This window comes from Salmo salar, chromosome 16 (assembly GCF_965601325.2).
Source record: "Salmo salar chromosome 16, fSalSal1, whole genome shotgun sequence".
NCBI classification, from domain to species: domain Eukaryota; kingdom Metazoa; phylum Chordata; class Actinopteri; order Salmoniformes; family Salmonidae; genus Salmo; species Salmo salar.
The window spans coordinates 14,518,568-14,536,181 of record NC_138306.1 but is presented as its reverse complement, the minus strand read 5'-3'; the positions used below and the strand labels follow the sequence as shown (position 1 = coordinate 14,536,181).

The following is a 17,614-nucleotide window of genomic DNA, read 5'->3' as shown; positions in this document are numbered from 1 at the left end:
ACGCATGAGACAGCTCTTTACTGCATCACAGCTGGCAGGGACTGGGAGGAGAGCACAATACCGTCAGTCAGGCAGCACTAGACAACACTCATCCTAATTAGGGCCGGCCCTGGGAAAAATCGACATAAGCGGTCACTTAGGGCCCGGCCGCTAGGGGGCCCCCGCCCCCCTCCTCAAAAAAAAGATATAAACAGTCAGGTCCATGATTATTGTCACCCTTATTTATATTTCAAAAATAAAAAATACAAAAACTAGCAACCAGATAGTCTAAAATGTCCTGTTACTGGGTAAACTTGACCTTAACAAGGGCGCCAGGACCAGTGGAAGCAAAATAGCTCCATAACATCAAAGATCCACCACCATATTTTACAGTACGTATGGGGTTATTTTCTGCATATGCATCTTTCTTTCGACGCAAAACCCACCACTGGTGTGCGTGGACAAAGAGCTCTACTTTCATGTCACCTGACCATGGTCAGATGGTTACGAAAATAAAGGTCTTTGACACACCAATGGTGGGTTTTGCGTCGAAAGAAATATTCATATCAGTACATACACACAATATCTAGGTCTAATACATAGTACAGTGCAAATTTCAATTCAATATATATAAAATAGCTGTGTCTCTTCACAGTCCCCTTTGTGCAGTAAGGTGTTCTTTTATCTGTTTTTTAAACTGGTTTTATTGCTAGCTTGAGTTACCTGGGGTGGCAGAGAGTTCCATGTAGCCATGGCTCTATTTAATACTGTGCGTTTCCCAGCCTCTGTTCTGGACCTGGGGACTGTGAAGAGACCTCTGGTTGCATGACTTGTGTTGTACCGATGAGTGTCTGAACTGTGTGCCAACTGCTTGAACAGACAGGTCGGTGCCTTCAACACATCGATACCTCGCACAAAGACCAATAGCGATGCAGTCAATCTCTCCTCAACTTTGAGCCAGGAGAAACTGACATGCATGTTACTGACACGTTCCCTCAGTGTACATCTAAGTGCGATACGTGCTGCTTTGTTCTGGAACAACTGCAATTTACCTATGCCCTTCTTTGCCGCACATGACCACACAGCTGGGCAGTAGTCCAGGTCCGACCAAACTAGGGCCTGTAGGCCCTGTCTGGTCGACTGAGACGTAAAGAAGACAGCGAAACGCCCTATCATGGACAGGCTTCTTCCCATGTTAGCAACCATTGAGTCTGTACAGTATGTTTTGACATTTCCCCTTCTTCTCTGCACAGTCTGGACTTGCTGCCCATACGAGAGCTTCGGTAGAGAATGTGTGATCAACAAACGGTATGAGAGTAGATACAGATATTTTAAAACAGAGTTGGTCCCCGTTAAGATGCGTTTATGTGATAATGCCCTAGAAGCTGGTGTTTGGAGGATATATTGGCACGGGTGTTGTTAGGCCCGTGACGAAGTCGACTTCGAGGGCATTATCACTTTTATACAACGGGTTACCAACATATTCAAATAATGACATTTTCATATTTGTTTTTAATTTTAATGAATTTATTCATATTATTTCATCATTCCACAATATATAGTCCCCCAAAAAATCTGGGGTTGCTAACCTTGTTCTATCGGTTCGGTTGCCAGAGACGCGACTCGGTCGTTCAGTCTTTTTGTTCTGTATTTATGGACGTGACCCAGTCATTCGTTCTAAATGTTCCGTTGCCATACTGGCTGGCATCGTTCTTATCCCTTGCTTGCTAGCTAGCCAACTACGGCTAACAACAGTAGCTGCATTTGTTTAAGCTGTTTTCTAGTGACATTTACTTGCATACATCCATAACAATGAGCTAATGAGGTACGATTTTGCCTGGCATAGAAAATGTGCTTCCGCATCAGGACACTGTTGTTCAGAGGAGCTAGCCAACAACACAGCCAACACAATCACTTCAAACTGAAGCTGGAAAGACTGCAAACTAGCTGCACTTCGTTTCGTTTGACCTGTTTTCAATTGACATTTCTTTGTATAAGCTTATTCATGATTTCGCATGCCTCTCTCTCTCGTCCTGACTCCCGACCCCTACTTGTTCATTACTATGGGACAGTTGGAGATCCAATTTGAATATTGAAACAATGTTGCAAATATCGGAGAGGCAGACAGCAAGGTTTATACAAATCTCTGCTGTTGAAAACTACATGTTAGCCTAAAAGAAATGTGAGATAATGTCTAGATGCTTTTTATAGTGGAGATCAAGTTTATAACCTCCCTGCCTGGGCTGATGAGACAGTAGATTGCTCAGTCAGATGGAACAGAGTTAATAGGCATTTTAACGTCATAGATTTAGCCGGTGGTAAATTGTGGAATAGACACCGGCTGGATTGCGCTTTTAACCAATCAGCATTCAGGATTAGACCCAACCGTTGTATAATGATATTTAAACAGTTTCCACTCTTCATCTCCCCGTTATTCATGAGCTGATCTGCTATCTGTATAATCATCAACTCGATGAAGGAGGTTATCTAGCAAGTTTAGCAACTTTGTTCAAAGATAGTATCATTACTAAATATCAGTTTAATTTACTCTGAAATCTTTACATAGTGGCGCAGCCAAGCCAACAAAGTGGCACTGCGCCACTCTTATTTGGGGAGAACCCTGGCATAGTGACCATATCTTGGTTTTAAACACTTTAAATAGGCACTTTGCTGTATTTCCCGGGACACTCTGGATAAATATGAATTATTCCCGGTTTGAAACTTGGTAGAGTTCCAGGAAAATATTCATCCCTACACTGTGAGAGATCATGAATGCACGCACGCACGCACGCACAAGCGCACACGCACACGCACACACACACACTGCAATGCAATGCAATGCATTCTCTACAGATAAAGGATTGGTCAGGTCCATCATGGGACTTGCAACGTTCAAACCAAGAAACACATTAAATTACAATATTCCCTTACAAACATAAACACAAGCGTATTATAATGAACAAATACTTACCACCACAGCCACCCTCCTCTGCAGTCTCCCCCTCCTCCTGCAGAGACAGTAAGCAGAAAAAAAGGAACAGAACAGCCATGAGTGACTGAACAACAGCAGGAAATAGCATTTACTGACAGGTACAACAGCTGCACAGGCCTCAGGAGAAACCCTCACTGTGACTTTACCTTGGTAGTGGTGTCAGGTGCGGTTCCGTCCTCTGCTTTCTGTGGTTGTTGGGTCACCGGTTCAGGTGCTACTTTGGCATCCTGGGCCTTTGGTTTAGGTTCAGGCTCTGCTGTCTTGACTGGATCTGGTTCTGGGCTGGGAGGAGGGGATGGAGAGGCACTCTGGGACTCTAGCTCTTCCTGGGGCTCTGGTTCAACGTCGGGTGATGCAGAGTCACTTTTTGCTGCATCCACTGGCTCCTCCCTAGCAGGACACACCTGACACCTACAGTACATGGGCAGTTAGGGCTACATCAGAGAAATATGCACACAGTGATATGAACACAACACAATGTCTCTCCCTGATGATCATAATGCCTCCCCCCTATAACCACCTGACACCATATTGCATAGGTAGAGCAACAACAAAACAGCTCACTAGCTAATGCTAGCCTACTAATACCCTGCATTATGTAATCAACGTAGCAACCAGTTCAGTAGCCAATCAAGATAATTCCCTAGAAGAAATAAGTGTACAGTTTGGAATAAACAAAACATATTTTCAGACATTTAGTTTGTTGCCAGTAAACGGTTAGCAACAGGTACATAAGTGTTACATCTGGGTCAAAAACAATTCGCATAATATGGACAAGGCAGCCTTGACGGCTAATTACAGTACTCACTTGGACACTCAAGATATTTCGAGTGCATAAGGTAATAGTTTCCCTCCTAAGACGCATCTTTGCGACATGAACGAATATGTTGTCAAGCCTGCAAATGTTCTGCTGGGTTTAAAAGTTTTGAAATAGAGAGAGAATCGTCTCCCTCAATGGATTCACTCGAGACAAACCTGCGCCATCCTTCACCCCCGTCGAAGCGGAAAAATAGGAAGTGCGCTCAGTTGCTATGGCAACCGTCGAGAGGGGACCATTTTGCCAAGGGAAGCGATGTGGTTTCTATGAGGATGAGGATGAAATGACGCTAAGCGGGCATCCACGAGAGATTTGGAACGAGCCTGGACAAGAAATGCTCGTTGTGAATGTGATTACACAAATTGTTGATGATAGGCTAGTTTGCAGTGGATTATGGGAGGATATCCCTAACTGGGTCATGAGCCCCCTGTGCACGTTTTGGTTTTTGCCCTGGCAAATATCTAAATAATATGACACTAAGCACTTTCTCAGGTCCTGCAGAGGAAAATACTTTACATTGGTGTAACAAGTTACCAATTGAGAGTGCAAACACATAGCCTACTGTTGTTGTTTTTCACTGAGAAGCATTGAGGCAGCTAGTGAATTTCACAAAGGTACTGTAGAACCTTTATGGGCATATTCCCCTCTCTTTGTTCAGGTTATTCTTAAACCATCTTATTCTACACGCTTAGAAAAAAGGGTTCCAAAAGGGTTCTTCGGCTGTCCCCATATGAGAACCCTTTTTGGTTCCAGGTAGAACCCTGAAAAGGCTTCTTCAAAGGGTTCTCCTATGGGGACAGCTGAAGAACCCTTTTAGGTTCTAGATAGCACCTTTTTTTTCTAAGAGTGTACGAGTGGGTATATCTTACTCTGTCATCTTATTCTTAGTGTGCTCCACCTCACTCTCCTCCTCCCGTAGCATGTGTAACCTGTTCAGGGCATGACATGGACACAGATAAGACAAACACAGTCCTACCTCCCCTCACATACGTGTACAGGCATATAGGGACTTCACACGTTTATGGCCAGTTGTCTCAAACCATGACCCCAATAAATGTTACATTTACTTCTATATGAGTCTAGGGCAGCAGGTGGTTGCAGCTAGCCTATGCATTCTCTCTGGAGTAGGCAGGGGACCCTGAGGAGGTTGAGGCCTGAGTGACAACTTACTCTGGGTCCTCGTCTTCTTCCAGAAGGGCTTCCTGGCTGTGAATGGAAAGCTTGATTGATTGTGCCTCTTGCATCTGCCTGATGGCCGTCTCAGCTGTGTGTCTGGCCACCTCCTCCGCCATTCGCACCAAATCCACGCGCTCCTGGGTCATCCTGCAGAGATGTGCACGTTCTGGGATATTACTAGTATGTCATGTGTAGCACCCAAGTTAACTTTATTTAGCTAATTGTATTACTCCGTCAGACTGAAAAAAAAGAAAATCTGGTTAACATGAGAAGATATATGCAACTTTTGTTGGATCACCATAACCAGACTGAATGTGTGAATTAGTGACTGTGTGTAGGCTGCTGTGATATTCTACATAAATATTTGATCTTGTCTGACTCCTTCCTTACCGTTCCTCCATGGTAGCCATAGCTACGCCCTCAGCCTCTCTCTTGATGCTCTCTATGAAGGGAGTCCACCTGCCCGTCTGAGTCTCCGCATCCTCCAGTGATGGTGTTGTAGACTCTGGCACATTTGGAAGAGTCTGTTCAGGCTCTTCTGGTTTCACTGGTTGTTTTGGCTGTGCCGGCTGTGACTGAGTCGTCTGTGTTGGCTGTGTCGTCTGTGCGGGCTTAAAAGGCTGTGGTGGTTCTGACTGCATAGCCTTGGATGGCACTTCCTGATTCAGATCCTTCAAGTCTGCTTCTACTACTTCCTCCAGAACCAGGTCCACTGCTTTGGGTTGTTTAGAGACTGTGGGACAAGCAGCCACACAGTAGGTCACTGTCTTTGTATGGAGATGACATGACACCCAGAGTCAACATGTTAATGTGAACAATCAACTGTGTTGGAGGTGTAGCATTTGAATTGAGGGAAATATTTGAAATCCACAATTAAAATATGGCATCCTCTTATTTTATTTTCCGTTTAAAAGCAATACGCACAAGGGAATACTGTGCAAAATGTTTTGTTGAATTTCATATCATCAATCTCTTAACATGACACATAATATTTCATATGACATCTTTATTATTTTTTACAATATTTCACGTTTTTTTTACTGTCAGCCATACTGTTCAGACATTATGTCATCATTTCTAATCTATTTTATAATAACTTGATTGCCTTGACTGTGTTTGTCAAATCCTCTTTGGTGGATTTCACTCAAGTAAATTCAATCAAATCAAAATAAATAACATTACAACCTTAGGCCACATAGTTCAAGGCGATGAGAATAGGTCACAAGGGCAAAACATGTCGTTTTTCTGTGTGCGCTTTTGTAGTGTCATAAAATAATCTCTCATGGCTTAAGTTTTTGATGTGTAATTATGCCACAAGCATACAATACAAGATGGTAGTTTAATATGGTATCTTTCATGTACAAAAACTATGAGTATCAATGTTGCCTGATAGCTCTATGTGTCTGTATGTATTTTCTAATATAATCTCTTAATGCATCCACATTACTTCAAAGATTACTTCAATGAAGACAAGACCCATTTCCTGCTACATATCGGCAAGAGTTGAATAACCGACATCAACAGACAAACAGGTAATTTTAATAAACTGACATACACTGACAATATACATTTAAAATCAAACAAAAATATCTGAAATCCATAAAGAAAGGGGAGTTCAATTTCTTTTGAAGCAATGTCTCACAGCTACCGGGTTGATCAGTTGAGCTGTATAAATGTCCACAATCATCTATGTCAGTAGCAGAAGATGGACTGAGTTAGGTTCTGTCTAAAACAGACCAGCAGAAGAAGGACTGAGTTAGGTTCTGTCTAAAACAGACCAGCAGAAGAAGGACTGAGTTAGGGTCTGTCTAAAACAGACCAACAGAAGATGGACTGAGTTAGGGTCTGTCTAAAACGGACCAACAGAAGATGGACTGAGTTAGGTTCTGTCTGAAACAGACCAACAGAAGATGGACTGAGTTAGGGTCTGTCTAAAACAGACCAACAGAAGATGGACTGAGTTAGGGTCTGTCTAAAACAGACCAACAGAAGATGGACTGAGTTAGGGTCTGTCTAAAACAGACCAACAGAAGATGGACTGAGTTAGGGTCTGTCTAAAACAGACCAACAGAAGATGGACTGAGTTAGGGTCTGTCTGAAACAGACCAACAGAAGATGGACTGAGTTAGGGTCTGTCTAAAACAGACCAACAGAAGATGGACTGAGTTAGGGTCTGTCTGAAACAGACCAACAGAAGGAGAGGGTTACGGTCTCTTCGGTTCTTTAACACTTAGTAAAAAAGACAATTAAATAAATGAAATAGAATGTGAGTCTATTATGTGATTTACGATCTGATTTTATTTTGAACTGGGACATCAGTTTGAAGGGAAGAGAAATGTAAAAAAGAAAAGCAATAATAATAAACACTTACCATTCTGCACAACTTCAATGTCATCTCTTGATCTCGCGACAGGCTGTGGCATCTTGAGGCCGAGGCCCGTCACAAACCAGCCCACGACACTGTGACACACATAGAGAAACACCTTACTAACGGGCCGAAAGGAACACAGAAACTTACAAACAGACACATACAGACAGCTGAGCCTACATTGTGACAGGAGTAGCATAGCGCCCACGGGTGAAACTTACTTGGAGTTTTGTGAGTCCTCGTCACCTTTGAGAGACTCAGGAGGTGGCGACAAAACTGAGAGGAAAGGAGAAGACAGGTGTACAACAGTAGCATAGATGTACAGCTAGTAGATTTAGACTATAAGGACCAGTTTCCTGGACACAGATAAAGCCTAGTCCGGGACTAGAAAGTTATTTCAATTGAGATCCTCCATTGAGTATGCTTCTTAGTCCAGGACTAGGCTTAATCTACACTGAGTGGACAAAACATTAGGAACACCTGCTCGTTCCATGGCATAGACTGTAAACTATGATCCCTTATTGATGTCACACTTGTTAAATCCACTTCCATCAGTGTAGATGAAGGGGAGGAGACAGGTTAAAGAAGGATTTTTAAGCCTTGAGACATGGATTGTGTACGTGTGCCATTCAGAGGGTGATTGGGCCAGACAAAAGAAAAAGTACCTTTGAACAAATGGGGTATGGTAGTAGGTGCCAGGCGCACCGGTTTGAGTGTGTCATAAACTGCAACACTGGGTTTCCTGTGTTTATCAAGAATGATCCACCACCCAAAGGACATCCAGCCAGCGTGACCCAACTGAGGGAAACATTGGAGTCAACATGGGCCAGGATCCCCTGTGGGACACTTTCGACACCTTGTAGAGTCCATGCCCCAATGAATCGAGGCTGTTCTGAGTGCAAAGGGGGGGTGCAACTCAATATTAGGAAGGTGTTCCTAATGTTTGTACAATCAGCGTATGTCCAGGTAACCGGCCTCAAACATTTAAACTCTGACTGTACCTTTGTCAAGAGATGACCTCTTGCTCTGGGCCTTACTCTGGGCCTCTACATAACCTGCAGGGAGCATCACAGGCTGAGGAATAACATTCTTAATCCAGTTAACCACTCTGCAACGCAAGACAGACGGGGAGGAAGAGGAAGAAACAGAGGGGGGGTAGAGAGAGAGAGAGAGAGAGAGAGAGAGAGAGAGAGAGAGAGAGGAGGGGGTGGGAGAGGATTAGGATTAAGACAAGCTTTGTCAGCAAGTAAAGGTGGATTTGGCTGTGGAGATGTGTCTGTTCAGTGAGGTAAGGATGGAAGGCAAGGTGGGAGGGGGTGGGGGGAGGTCTCTGTGTGACTCACTTGAGGGGGAACTGTGGTACCCGTTCCTCTTCCTCATCGTCTGAAAAGATCTCCACCACAGGTATGTGTGGGAGGGGCTCTGCGTCTAGACAGAAAATAGACCACTCAGTGACCACATCAATAACTAGTTATATGTAATCAACAATGAGTCAAAGAAGTTACAACTTTTGTGACATACCAGTACACAGAAAATGGGATTGCTGTGTGACAAATGTAAACATATACCTGGCACATCTTTCATGTTATAAACCTGAAAAAGAGAAGCCAGAGTCACAAACTTTCGTTTTTACAATGAAGGTTATATGTAATATTTACCATATTACTGTTTTGATCATTTTATGGTGTGTTATTACATTATAATAGTTTCAAATGCTCCTCTGATGTCCATTTATGTATGGCAGGGTGTTGTTTTAAAGGAATTAGGAATCTACTGATATAATTGTACCCATATCTGTACCTATGGATTTGAAACTTTCTTTAACCACATGATCTGGAATATTTGAAATGTATGCAACTTATAAGAAGGTGCAAAAGAATGCTACAGTGGATTGATTGCAGACTACTGATTGTAAGACTACTCAGACTACTCAGAGGGTAGATGGGTGTCCGGCCCAGATACAGCCTGTTATTTAGCTGTACTTACACATGGCTCTGCGATATACTCTTCGTGCGTCTTAAGTACATAAAGGAACATAAAGTAAAAAAAAAAACTCATTACGGGCATTAGAAAAAGAAACTCCAGCACAATGGCATTTTTGTTATGTCAGATATGAATAATCAGCATGTCATATATGAATAATCAGCATGTCAGATATGAATAATCAGCACCACCCAAGCTAATGTCTGAAAGCTGAACAAGAATACAATTGAAACTACAGCAGGCGGACCTCGGGAGAGCCTGGGAAGCCATAACCAGTCAGTTTTAAGAGGGCTCGATGCTTTTAAAACTAACAGTAGGCCTACTGTAAAAGAAATAGTTCAATCGAGGAGATACTTATGAGATAATGGTGAGAGGAAGTCGGTAATGTCTTAACACCATGGATCTCATAACAGATTATTACATTTCTAAACCTCTCTCATGGTATTACGTTGCTATCGCGTCTCATTCACAGCTCTCTGAAAGCCCTGTGACACCATTGGCTTTGATTAAGCTAGTTATTCAAAAGCCTGTTACATCATTATAGACCATTGCCGGTTATTCATCAAGCGGGAAGCAGAATTGTTTTACAAAAGTGATTTTAAGTGAGAATATCGCATTATCACGGGGAGCTAAGATTTTAATGTAGCATCATTACTAGGCATGTAGTAATTATGTTTTAAAAGTTATTATATTGTTTCAAAGCTATTATGAGGCAACCTGACAAAAATGATGTTTTACATTTATGTTTAATCTAGGAATAAGGTATATATATATTTTTTTGTTCACCTTTATTTAACCAGGTAGGCCAGTTGAGAACAAGTTCTCATTTACAACTGCGACCTGGCCAAGATAAAGCAAAGTAGTGCGACAAAAACAACAACACAGAGCTACACATAAAGAAACGTACAGTCAATAACACAATAGAAAAATCTATGTACAGTGTGTGTAAATGTAGAAGAGTAGGGAGGTAAGGCAATAAATAGACCATAGAGGCGAAATAATTACAATTTAGCATTAACACTGGCGTGATAGATGTGCAGATGATGATGTGCAAGTAGAGATACTGGGGTGCAAAAGAGCAAGAGGATAAATAACAATATGGGGATGAGGTAGTTGGGTGTGCTATTTACAGATTGGTTGTGTACAGGTACAGTGATCGGTAAGCTGCTCTGACAGCTGATGCTTAAAGTTAGAGAGGGAGATATAAGACTCCAGCTTCAGTGATTTTTGCAGTTCATTCCAGTCATTGGCAGCAGAGAACTGGAAGGAAAGGCGGGCAAAGAAAGTGTTGGCTTTGGGGGGGACCAGTGAAATATACCTGATGGAGAGTGTGCTACGGGTGAGTGTTGCTATGGTGACCATTGAGCTGAGATAAGGCGGGGCTTTACCTAGCAAAGACTTATAGATGACCTGGAGCCAGTGGACCTGGAGCACCACGTGCTCTCCTGAAAAAATACATCTACAATCTACTTCCACAGAAACCGTGACAACTCACCTCTGTCTCCTCCTCCTCCTCCTCTCGAATATCCTCTCTGTACTTGTCATCCGGCTGAGGCACCACTTTGCTCAGTCCCTCTGCAATCCACTTAATCACCCCATTCCTGTTGGAAGTAGGAATCGTTTTTGAAAAATATGATATATTTCCACATTTCAACATGCTTTGAAGTAATATACAGCAACAAAAATGTCAACAGAATCAACAAAACCAACACTTCAAAAAAGTCCTCTCTTTGTACCTTTCGTCCTCTCTTTGTACCTCCTGCAGTGACTGATGGATGGAAGCAGAAAGTGGAGGGATAGAATTAGAGAAACATAGAATCACATATTAACCCTTTATACAGCTTAAAAAAGACCTACACTGATTCAATTACAGGCTGGTTGATTGATACAGGTAGTGTTTGGTACAGTCTAACATTCACCCTGGATACAGAGTTGGATCTGCTGAGGTTAGGGGTGCCTGTTGGTTGAGGCAGAGCACTGGTGAAGCCATTGGAGAGCCAGGTCATCACTCCACTCTGACTCTGAATACTGAGAGAGAGAAAGAGAGAAAGAGAAAGAGAGAGAGAAAGAGAGAGAGATCATCATCACCACCGCCACCTTCATCACCATCATGGCAAAAAGTCTGCATGCAAGCAGACCAGACTGCTCACAGGTCAAATTTTACACACATACCCATTGTCCTCTGAAATATCCTCTTCCTGCTGTTTGGCTGGTTTTGCATTGACTGTTGAGATTCACGTACATAAAACAGAAGTGAAGAAGAGGGTTAACAAATTGAATAGGCATTTATAAAAAAACACGTATTCACAGTTGTTTCATTGTTTTCCAAAGCTATGATACACTGTTTGAAGAAGAGAAGCATGACCTTCTTTTTTGACTTCATCTTTAGACACTTTTTGCTTTTGGAGAGAAAGATGGAGAGAGACAATCAGGTAATGTGAAGAGGACAAGTTTTTTGTCATTTTTTACATCATTTTGGTAATATCATGCGAGGTGATCAGATATACAGGTGAGTTGATCTGTGACCAGGTGTGATTAGGGTGTTCTTACTGGTGATGCAGGTGCGGGATTGGCTGTCTCCTGTCCCAGAGAGCCAGGGGCGTCAGGAGGCTGAGGAACCACTTTCACCACCCAGTTAAACATCCTGAGACAAAGGCAAATACCAGGACAACAGCTCAGTAACTAGGGCAACATCTGCCGAAGTGAGCATCCCATAACATGAATAAACCAGATTTGTCGCTATGTCACCCGGTACCTCAGAGACAGTCAGAATGTCACATATGCTGCAATGGAACGTGAAATTCCTGAAGGTTCATCTAGCCACTTCAGAGACCATGCTGATTATAACAGTCATGGGTGAACTATTTTTCATGCACGTGAAATAGTTTTTGCAATGTCGTGTCATGTGTTATCTTGTGGGGAGCTTTGACTTTGGCTCTTGCTGACAGCTGTTGCATTGTTGTATATTGGCATTGCCAATAATCGCTCTCCACATCCTGCTTGAAGATAATAATTACCAGTACTTAAGCCTGTGATTAAAGTAGCTGTGCTGTTTTGGTCTTATGAAGCTGCAATCACATTGTTTGGCAAAACCTGGCGTTTAAAGAGGAAACAGAATAGCACGTTGCAGGGCATAACCTTCATCACACACTAGTGATAATCTGCTTTAGAGGACAAGCGAGTTACCGCAGAACGGAAGACAGGGACAACAGTCAGGAAAAGGATTTCATCAACTGTTAGAGAACATGCTGAAAACAAACATGTGTGGCTGTGCTGCCTTTTGTGGGTCTCTAAAACGTCAATTTCATTATTTTATATTGAATATAATCAAATTCAAATAAAACGCATTCTCCGACTGTACATGCCATCCCATGTACAGGCCAAGTGAGATCAGGTTGCACCAACAAAACATGTACTCTGCCACACTAGTATACCTGTGGAGAACCTGTGCATGCTGGCCATTTAATCCCAGACTGACTTTCTCAACTCTGATAGATTATCACTTGCCACTTGATATTTGGCCTAATCTGAGGATCATAGATCAAACTGTGCACCTTTGATTTCTTCGCATCAATGCAGGCGCCAGTAAATTACTATATTATAAAGTCACAAAACACACTGCAGCAGAGCAGCCTAAAGTGCTATGCAAAAGTAGAGGATTTTCCCCTGCAGACAATAGCACTAGGAGTGGTCTGTACCACCTGCTCTGTAACAAAAAACTGCGCAAACGTCATCAAAATGAACTATGCAAGTGAACTATTGCAAGGATTATCAATTTGCACAACACCACCCCAACTACTTTTAAATATTCACATCTACCTGTAAATATTTAGACACAAGCATCACAATCTGTTTTACAACAGAAGCACACCACAACGCTGACATCTCACCAACACATTTGACAAGAAACCCCTTAGTAAATCCAGTCAAGTTACTCAATGTGCAGAGATTAGGTGAAAAGGTAGTAGTAATATATCTTACCTGTATGTTCAGTGGTGCAGCAGCATACCTGACAGGGACACAGAGCCCAAGACGGACAGCAATGTTCTGGCTGGATTAGGATGAGACTCGCCTAACGAGATTATGGACCTGAAGGACGGCACTATCCGGCTGAGATTAGCAATGAGAATAATGAAAACCTCAGGCCATATATGTACCCCAAAGCCCCAGGTCCAAACTTACAAGGTTCTATACTGTAGAAGTTTGAATAAATGTAGTTGTTTGAGTTAATAAAAGAGTTTGAACTTTTAACATGAATACGGGGTCACTGTCAGCGGATTGCCATTTGGAGTGGTACTCAGTAGTTAACATTGTAGCTACTATGTACAGAATGTGTGTATCTCTCGCCTTCTAATTGTCTGTCTGCTTGCTGCTAGTATAACTGTCTATTCTCATGATTGTGAAATGTACATAACACAGACGTCACTCTTGTTGTGGTGTGTGGTTGCAGTTTGGGCTATAAAAAGGTGTCCTTGTAGTAGCCAGTGTAATCCCTGTAGCACACGCCAGGGGATCACTCACTGTGATCCATGTCTGTCAGGTACAATCAGGAACTGAATTACTTCTAGGAAACAGGACATGCACCCATCACATGGCATTACAGTAGGTTTGCCTTGGGCAAATGATTGGCCATTGGTTCCCTGATATCTGAATACTGTGTCCAGGAAGATTACCGTGTGATAAACCACAGGTGTAGCGCGAGAGAACCGTCAGCCTCAGCAGAACAGGGGATTGAGCATCCAGGTTAAACCCATAACAATGTAGAACATCTATGACGTGGGAGGGGGGGGGGGGGGGGGGGGGGGGCTCACATCGGTCCCTTACAGCTGTCTCTAAAGGCTGCATCTTGTTCAGGCATCTGCAAATGTTTTGTAACATCGGCAGACATCAGTGATTAAGCCCGGTCTGCAGGGTTCTTTTGTAGGATCTGTTAGATCCCCTAGAACCCCTGTCTTCGGGGAGTTGCACCTTTTTCTTTTTGAATCCCCACACAGGCTAACCTGGTTCAACTACTCAACTAATCATCAAGCCCTTGGTTAGTGGAATCAGGTGTGCATGTGTGGGGTTAGAATAAAAATTTGCAAACTTCGGGGGGGGGGGGGGGGGGGGGGATCCACAGGTGGAGAAGATGAGAAACACTGCTCTATGGCTCTGTCTCTAGGTGGAGTTCTGTAGGGCTGAGCAGCTAAAAAGGCAGGCATAAAGAGATAAGATCCCATAAAGAGATAAGATCCCATAAAGAGATAAGGAGGGATAAGCCAGGAGGAAGAAGGCCATGACACCTCTGGGTGACCAGGATGGAAGAATGAACACGGTGGTGCCATACCGTCCTCGATTCTGATTGGACAACACGCAGTGGCGACAGGTAAGTGTTAGCCAGTTCCATTAGAGGAAATAAGCACGCCGGAAAAGGACTGCTTAGAGACAGGGTAGGAGGACAGCACGGAGAAATCGATAGAGAGAAAGTAAGAAAGATGGGTAGTCTGTAGAATCCAGAAAGAGAAAGGTGGCGGCAATGTCTGAGCTGGGTGATTGAAGCTAATCCTGATTCACCGTGGCATTAAGTCGTCAGTGAGGTGCTCTCATATGCACACTTTAAACCATTTAAGTCTATTCCATTTTAAAATACGGCTGTGTTTAAAGTAATTTGACGTCGGAGGTTGTATCTATAGTATGTCACGGTAGCGTAGAGAAGTCGTTGAGAGCAAAATAATACTGTCCAGTCAGCTTTCCATTCAATACTCATTGGTAATAGTAGATATAAAGACTCCCTCTTTTGGTCATGCTTAGAAATACAGACATGACATTAACTGCTGTTGGAATACAGTCAAAAATACAAAGAAATAGAATGCACAATAGTCTGTTAATACTCATAATAGCATGCTCACCCCAAATTGCACGCAAAGTCTTGTTTGCCATAATTCATGTTTTATTTTGAAATCCTTATACATTTCATACATTTGTGTAAAGGCTTTACATGTCCTGCATGCATCATTTAACTCTGCTAATGTACAGAGAGCACAACACAAAATGTTGTGCAAATTTTCAAACGTTTTTTTTTTTTTTTTTTAAGTATTTCTTCCTCTCCAACAACCGACTAATACAAAACACAAACAATAAATGACAAAACACGGGTGATTCACAACCGACCACAAACCTGAAGCATATACAACCATTTTTTGTTTACATGTGCATAGTGGCTTTGCTGAGGAAAAACCTCTAACTAATGGTCTTCATCTGTCTATTGCGCAAAACAATAATTGCACTCTGGGTGTTGTATAAAAAGCGTTTGGCCTTTGAATGAGGGAAGTTGGCACACAAAGAGTTGGCAACAAAGGAAGTAGTTCCAGAGAGGGGCATTTTAATTAAAAAAAAAAAAAAAAATGGCAACAAAGAGTTGTAAGACATCATTTATGGTTAAGTTCAACGTGAATACTCCAACAGACCTCATCACAAACCCTGTGACCTATCATCACAGATCAGAACTAAAGCCTCTCCTAGGTATAGAGCAGATTCTCAGATGGAAACAGAGACTGCAGATGGAGTATGTCTACAGTGAAACATAGCGGCAGGGGAGGGGGAGTCTCACAGGAAGACATCTCCAGCCAAACCGCTCAGAAGAAAAAAAAAAGGTTTTGAAAAATAGGAGTGGGCCTCGCTAATCTAGGTCAGGAGGCACGACGCCAATGGAGCTCCGCTCAGCCCCTCCCCTTGCCCCCCCCCCCCCCCCCACCCTCTCCCTCCCCAAGAGAAAATAACTAACTCAGGAAAAGGAAATGCTGGCAGGCATCCTAACCCCTCCCCCGGCGCTGCAGCCAAAATGACTAAATCAGCAACATCTGGTTAATGTCAACCAGACCCAGCTCCATTCCAGCAGCCGTCCTAAATATGTACCATGAGATATACCACTTTTTCAACCCCTGGATTTCATTCCGCCCCAAGGCGGTCTGAATATCAATATCTAAATCGGCCCTTTTGTGGATAAAGTCCGGGCTGTTGTAGACTAGAGGAAAGACACAGTGGGAGGTGGTGGTCTTGTGTTTACAGCACACACACACCAGTTAGACATTGCATTGCTGGTTCTAGACAGGCACCACCACTCTGTTTTATAAGGACATTCGTGGAAATCTTTGGCTTGAACACGTAAAACTACAAGACGGTACAAACTAACAACAGCAAAAAAATCGAAACACTGGGTGTTAAAAGTGCAAATTGTCTGTTATAAACTGGTAAAGGAGGAACAATAGGGAGATTATGTGCTTGTATTTGTATGCAATGTTTGTGTGTGTACGTGCGCGGACTGTGTGTGTGTGTGTGTGTGTGTGTGTGTGTGTGTGTGTGTGTGTGTGTGTGTGTGTGTGTGTGTGTGTGTGTGTGTGTGTGTGTGTGTGAATCCAGTTCTGGAGCACATCAAACCCACTCTTGCAGGGATCGTTTGCAATGGACCAAAAGTCTGGGTGCCTCTTTCTTCTGCAGGGTGTTAATAATAGCATAGATCAATAGCAGGATGCACAGCACCAGGACCAGGGGCACGGTCACCATGATCAGGGTCATAACCTTGGCCTCGTTCTCAGCCATCCTCACCACCACATCCACCTCTTTGTCCTCTGCATCAGGTTCATAATCCACATCGTTGGTGTAATCCGTATCTGAGTCTCGGTCCACATCATCCGGGTCTGAGCCAATTGGTGGTTGTGGTTTTGGTTGGTCCACTGTGGGCCACTTGCGGCCTGTTACTGTATCATCTGTCTCTGGGTCCACATCCGGTGCTCCATCACAGCCCATAAAGTCTTTAAGGATGGATCTAGGGTAGCCTGGGTCATCTTTCATTTTCTGGTTGTCAAACCTCCAGTACTTGGAGCCCTTGTAGAAGTAGGTGTAAGCTGGTTCGGTAGGGGAAGACAAAATATTGTTGAGGCAACTGTTGAAATGCACTGTGGGAATTTACTGTGAGCATGCTTTTTTTTTCTTTTTAAAGTCTGAGTCATTGTTAATTTTTGGGGGGTATGCTTCTGATCCAACTGTTTATTCATCATGACACAAGTTTGTCACACTTCACAGGATAGTGTCATTGCCGAGCTGTGCTAGTAATATTTACAGTACTGTGAAGCTTCAATTGGACTAGAGGCTGTTTTTAATTCCCCTTCACAAGTACCTTTCCCTTTTGATGAAAAAAATGAAAAAACTACTTATCAGGAAGACATTTGGGCCGTCAGATTTTTAAATTTTTTTTCACTACAGGAAACCACTTTGAAAAGCATTAGCCGGGGTGGGACTTTAGGATAGATTCTGAGACGTT

At 42.9% G+C, this 17,614-nt stretch overlaps 2 protein-coding genes across 4 annotated transcripts in view; both read right to left on the bottom strand.

The window, feature by feature from the left end:
• Nucleotides 1-13,399, bottom strand: part of LOC106573206 (cyclic nucleotide-gated channel beta-1) — a 28,077-nt gene extending 14,678 nt beyond the window's left edge. Inside the window, exons 1-18 of one of the 3 annotated variants that reach the window (XM_014148026.3) lie at nucleotides 13,297-13,399; nucleotides 11,866-11,959; nucleotides 11,681-11,714; nucleotides 11,488-11,539; nucleotides 11,235-11,343; nucleotides 11,052-11,083; nucleotides 10,811-10,916; nucleotides 9,319-9,348; nucleotides 8,901-8,925; nucleotides 8,676-8,760; nucleotides 8,334-8,440; nucleotides 7,554-7,608; nucleotides 7,336-7,424; nucleotides 5,355-5,697; nucleotides 4,959-5,111; nucleotides 4,658-4,717; nucleotides 3,118-3,382; nucleotides 2,951-2,987 (exon numbers count right to left, since the gene is read on the bottom strand). In XM_014148026.3, the coding sequence (XP_014003501.2) occupies nucleotides 2,951-2,987; nucleotides 3,118-3,382; nucleotides 4,658-4,717; nucleotides 4,959-5,111; nucleotides 5,355-5,697; nucleotides 7,336-7,424; nucleotides 7,554-7,608; nucleotides 8,334-8,440; nucleotides 8,676-8,760; nucleotides 8,901-8,925; nucleotides 9,319-9,348; nucleotides 10,811-10,916; nucleotides 11,052-11,083; nucleotides 11,235-11,343; nucleotides 11,488-11,539; nucleotides 11,681-11,714; nucleotides 11,866-11,958 (1,675 nt within the window). In that variant the 5' untranslated portion in view covers nucleotide 11,959; nucleotides 13,297-13,399. The remainder of the gene's footprint in view (nucleotides 1-2,950; nucleotides 2,988-3,117; nucleotides 3,383-4,657; nucleotides 4,718-4,958; nucleotides 5,112-5,354; nucleotides 5,698-7,335; nucleotides 7,425-7,553; nucleotides 7,609-8,333; nucleotides 8,441-8,675; nucleotides 8,761-8,900; nucleotides 8,926-9,318; nucleotides 9,349-10,810; nucleotides 10,917-11,051; nucleotides 11,084-11,234; nucleotides 11,344-11,487; nucleotides 11,540-11,680; nucleotides 11,715-11,865; nucleotides 11,960-13,296) is intronic. The other 2 variants (XM_014148028.3, XM_014148027.3) reach the window with 2 other exon arrangements.
• A 1,824-nt stretch (nucleotides 13,400-15,223) lies between these two features.
• The window catches only part of LOC106573210 (matrix metalloproteinase-15), a 32,464-nt gene continuing 30,073 nt past the window's right edge, over nucleotides 15,224-17,614 (bottom strand). The window contains exon 10 of the mRNA XM_014148038.3: nucleotides 15,224-17,198. Coding sequence (XP_014003513.2) covers nucleotides 16,726-17,198 — 473 coding nt within the window. The 3' untranslated portion in view covers nucleotides 15,224-16,725. The remainder of the gene's footprint in view (nucleotides 17,199-17,614) is intronic.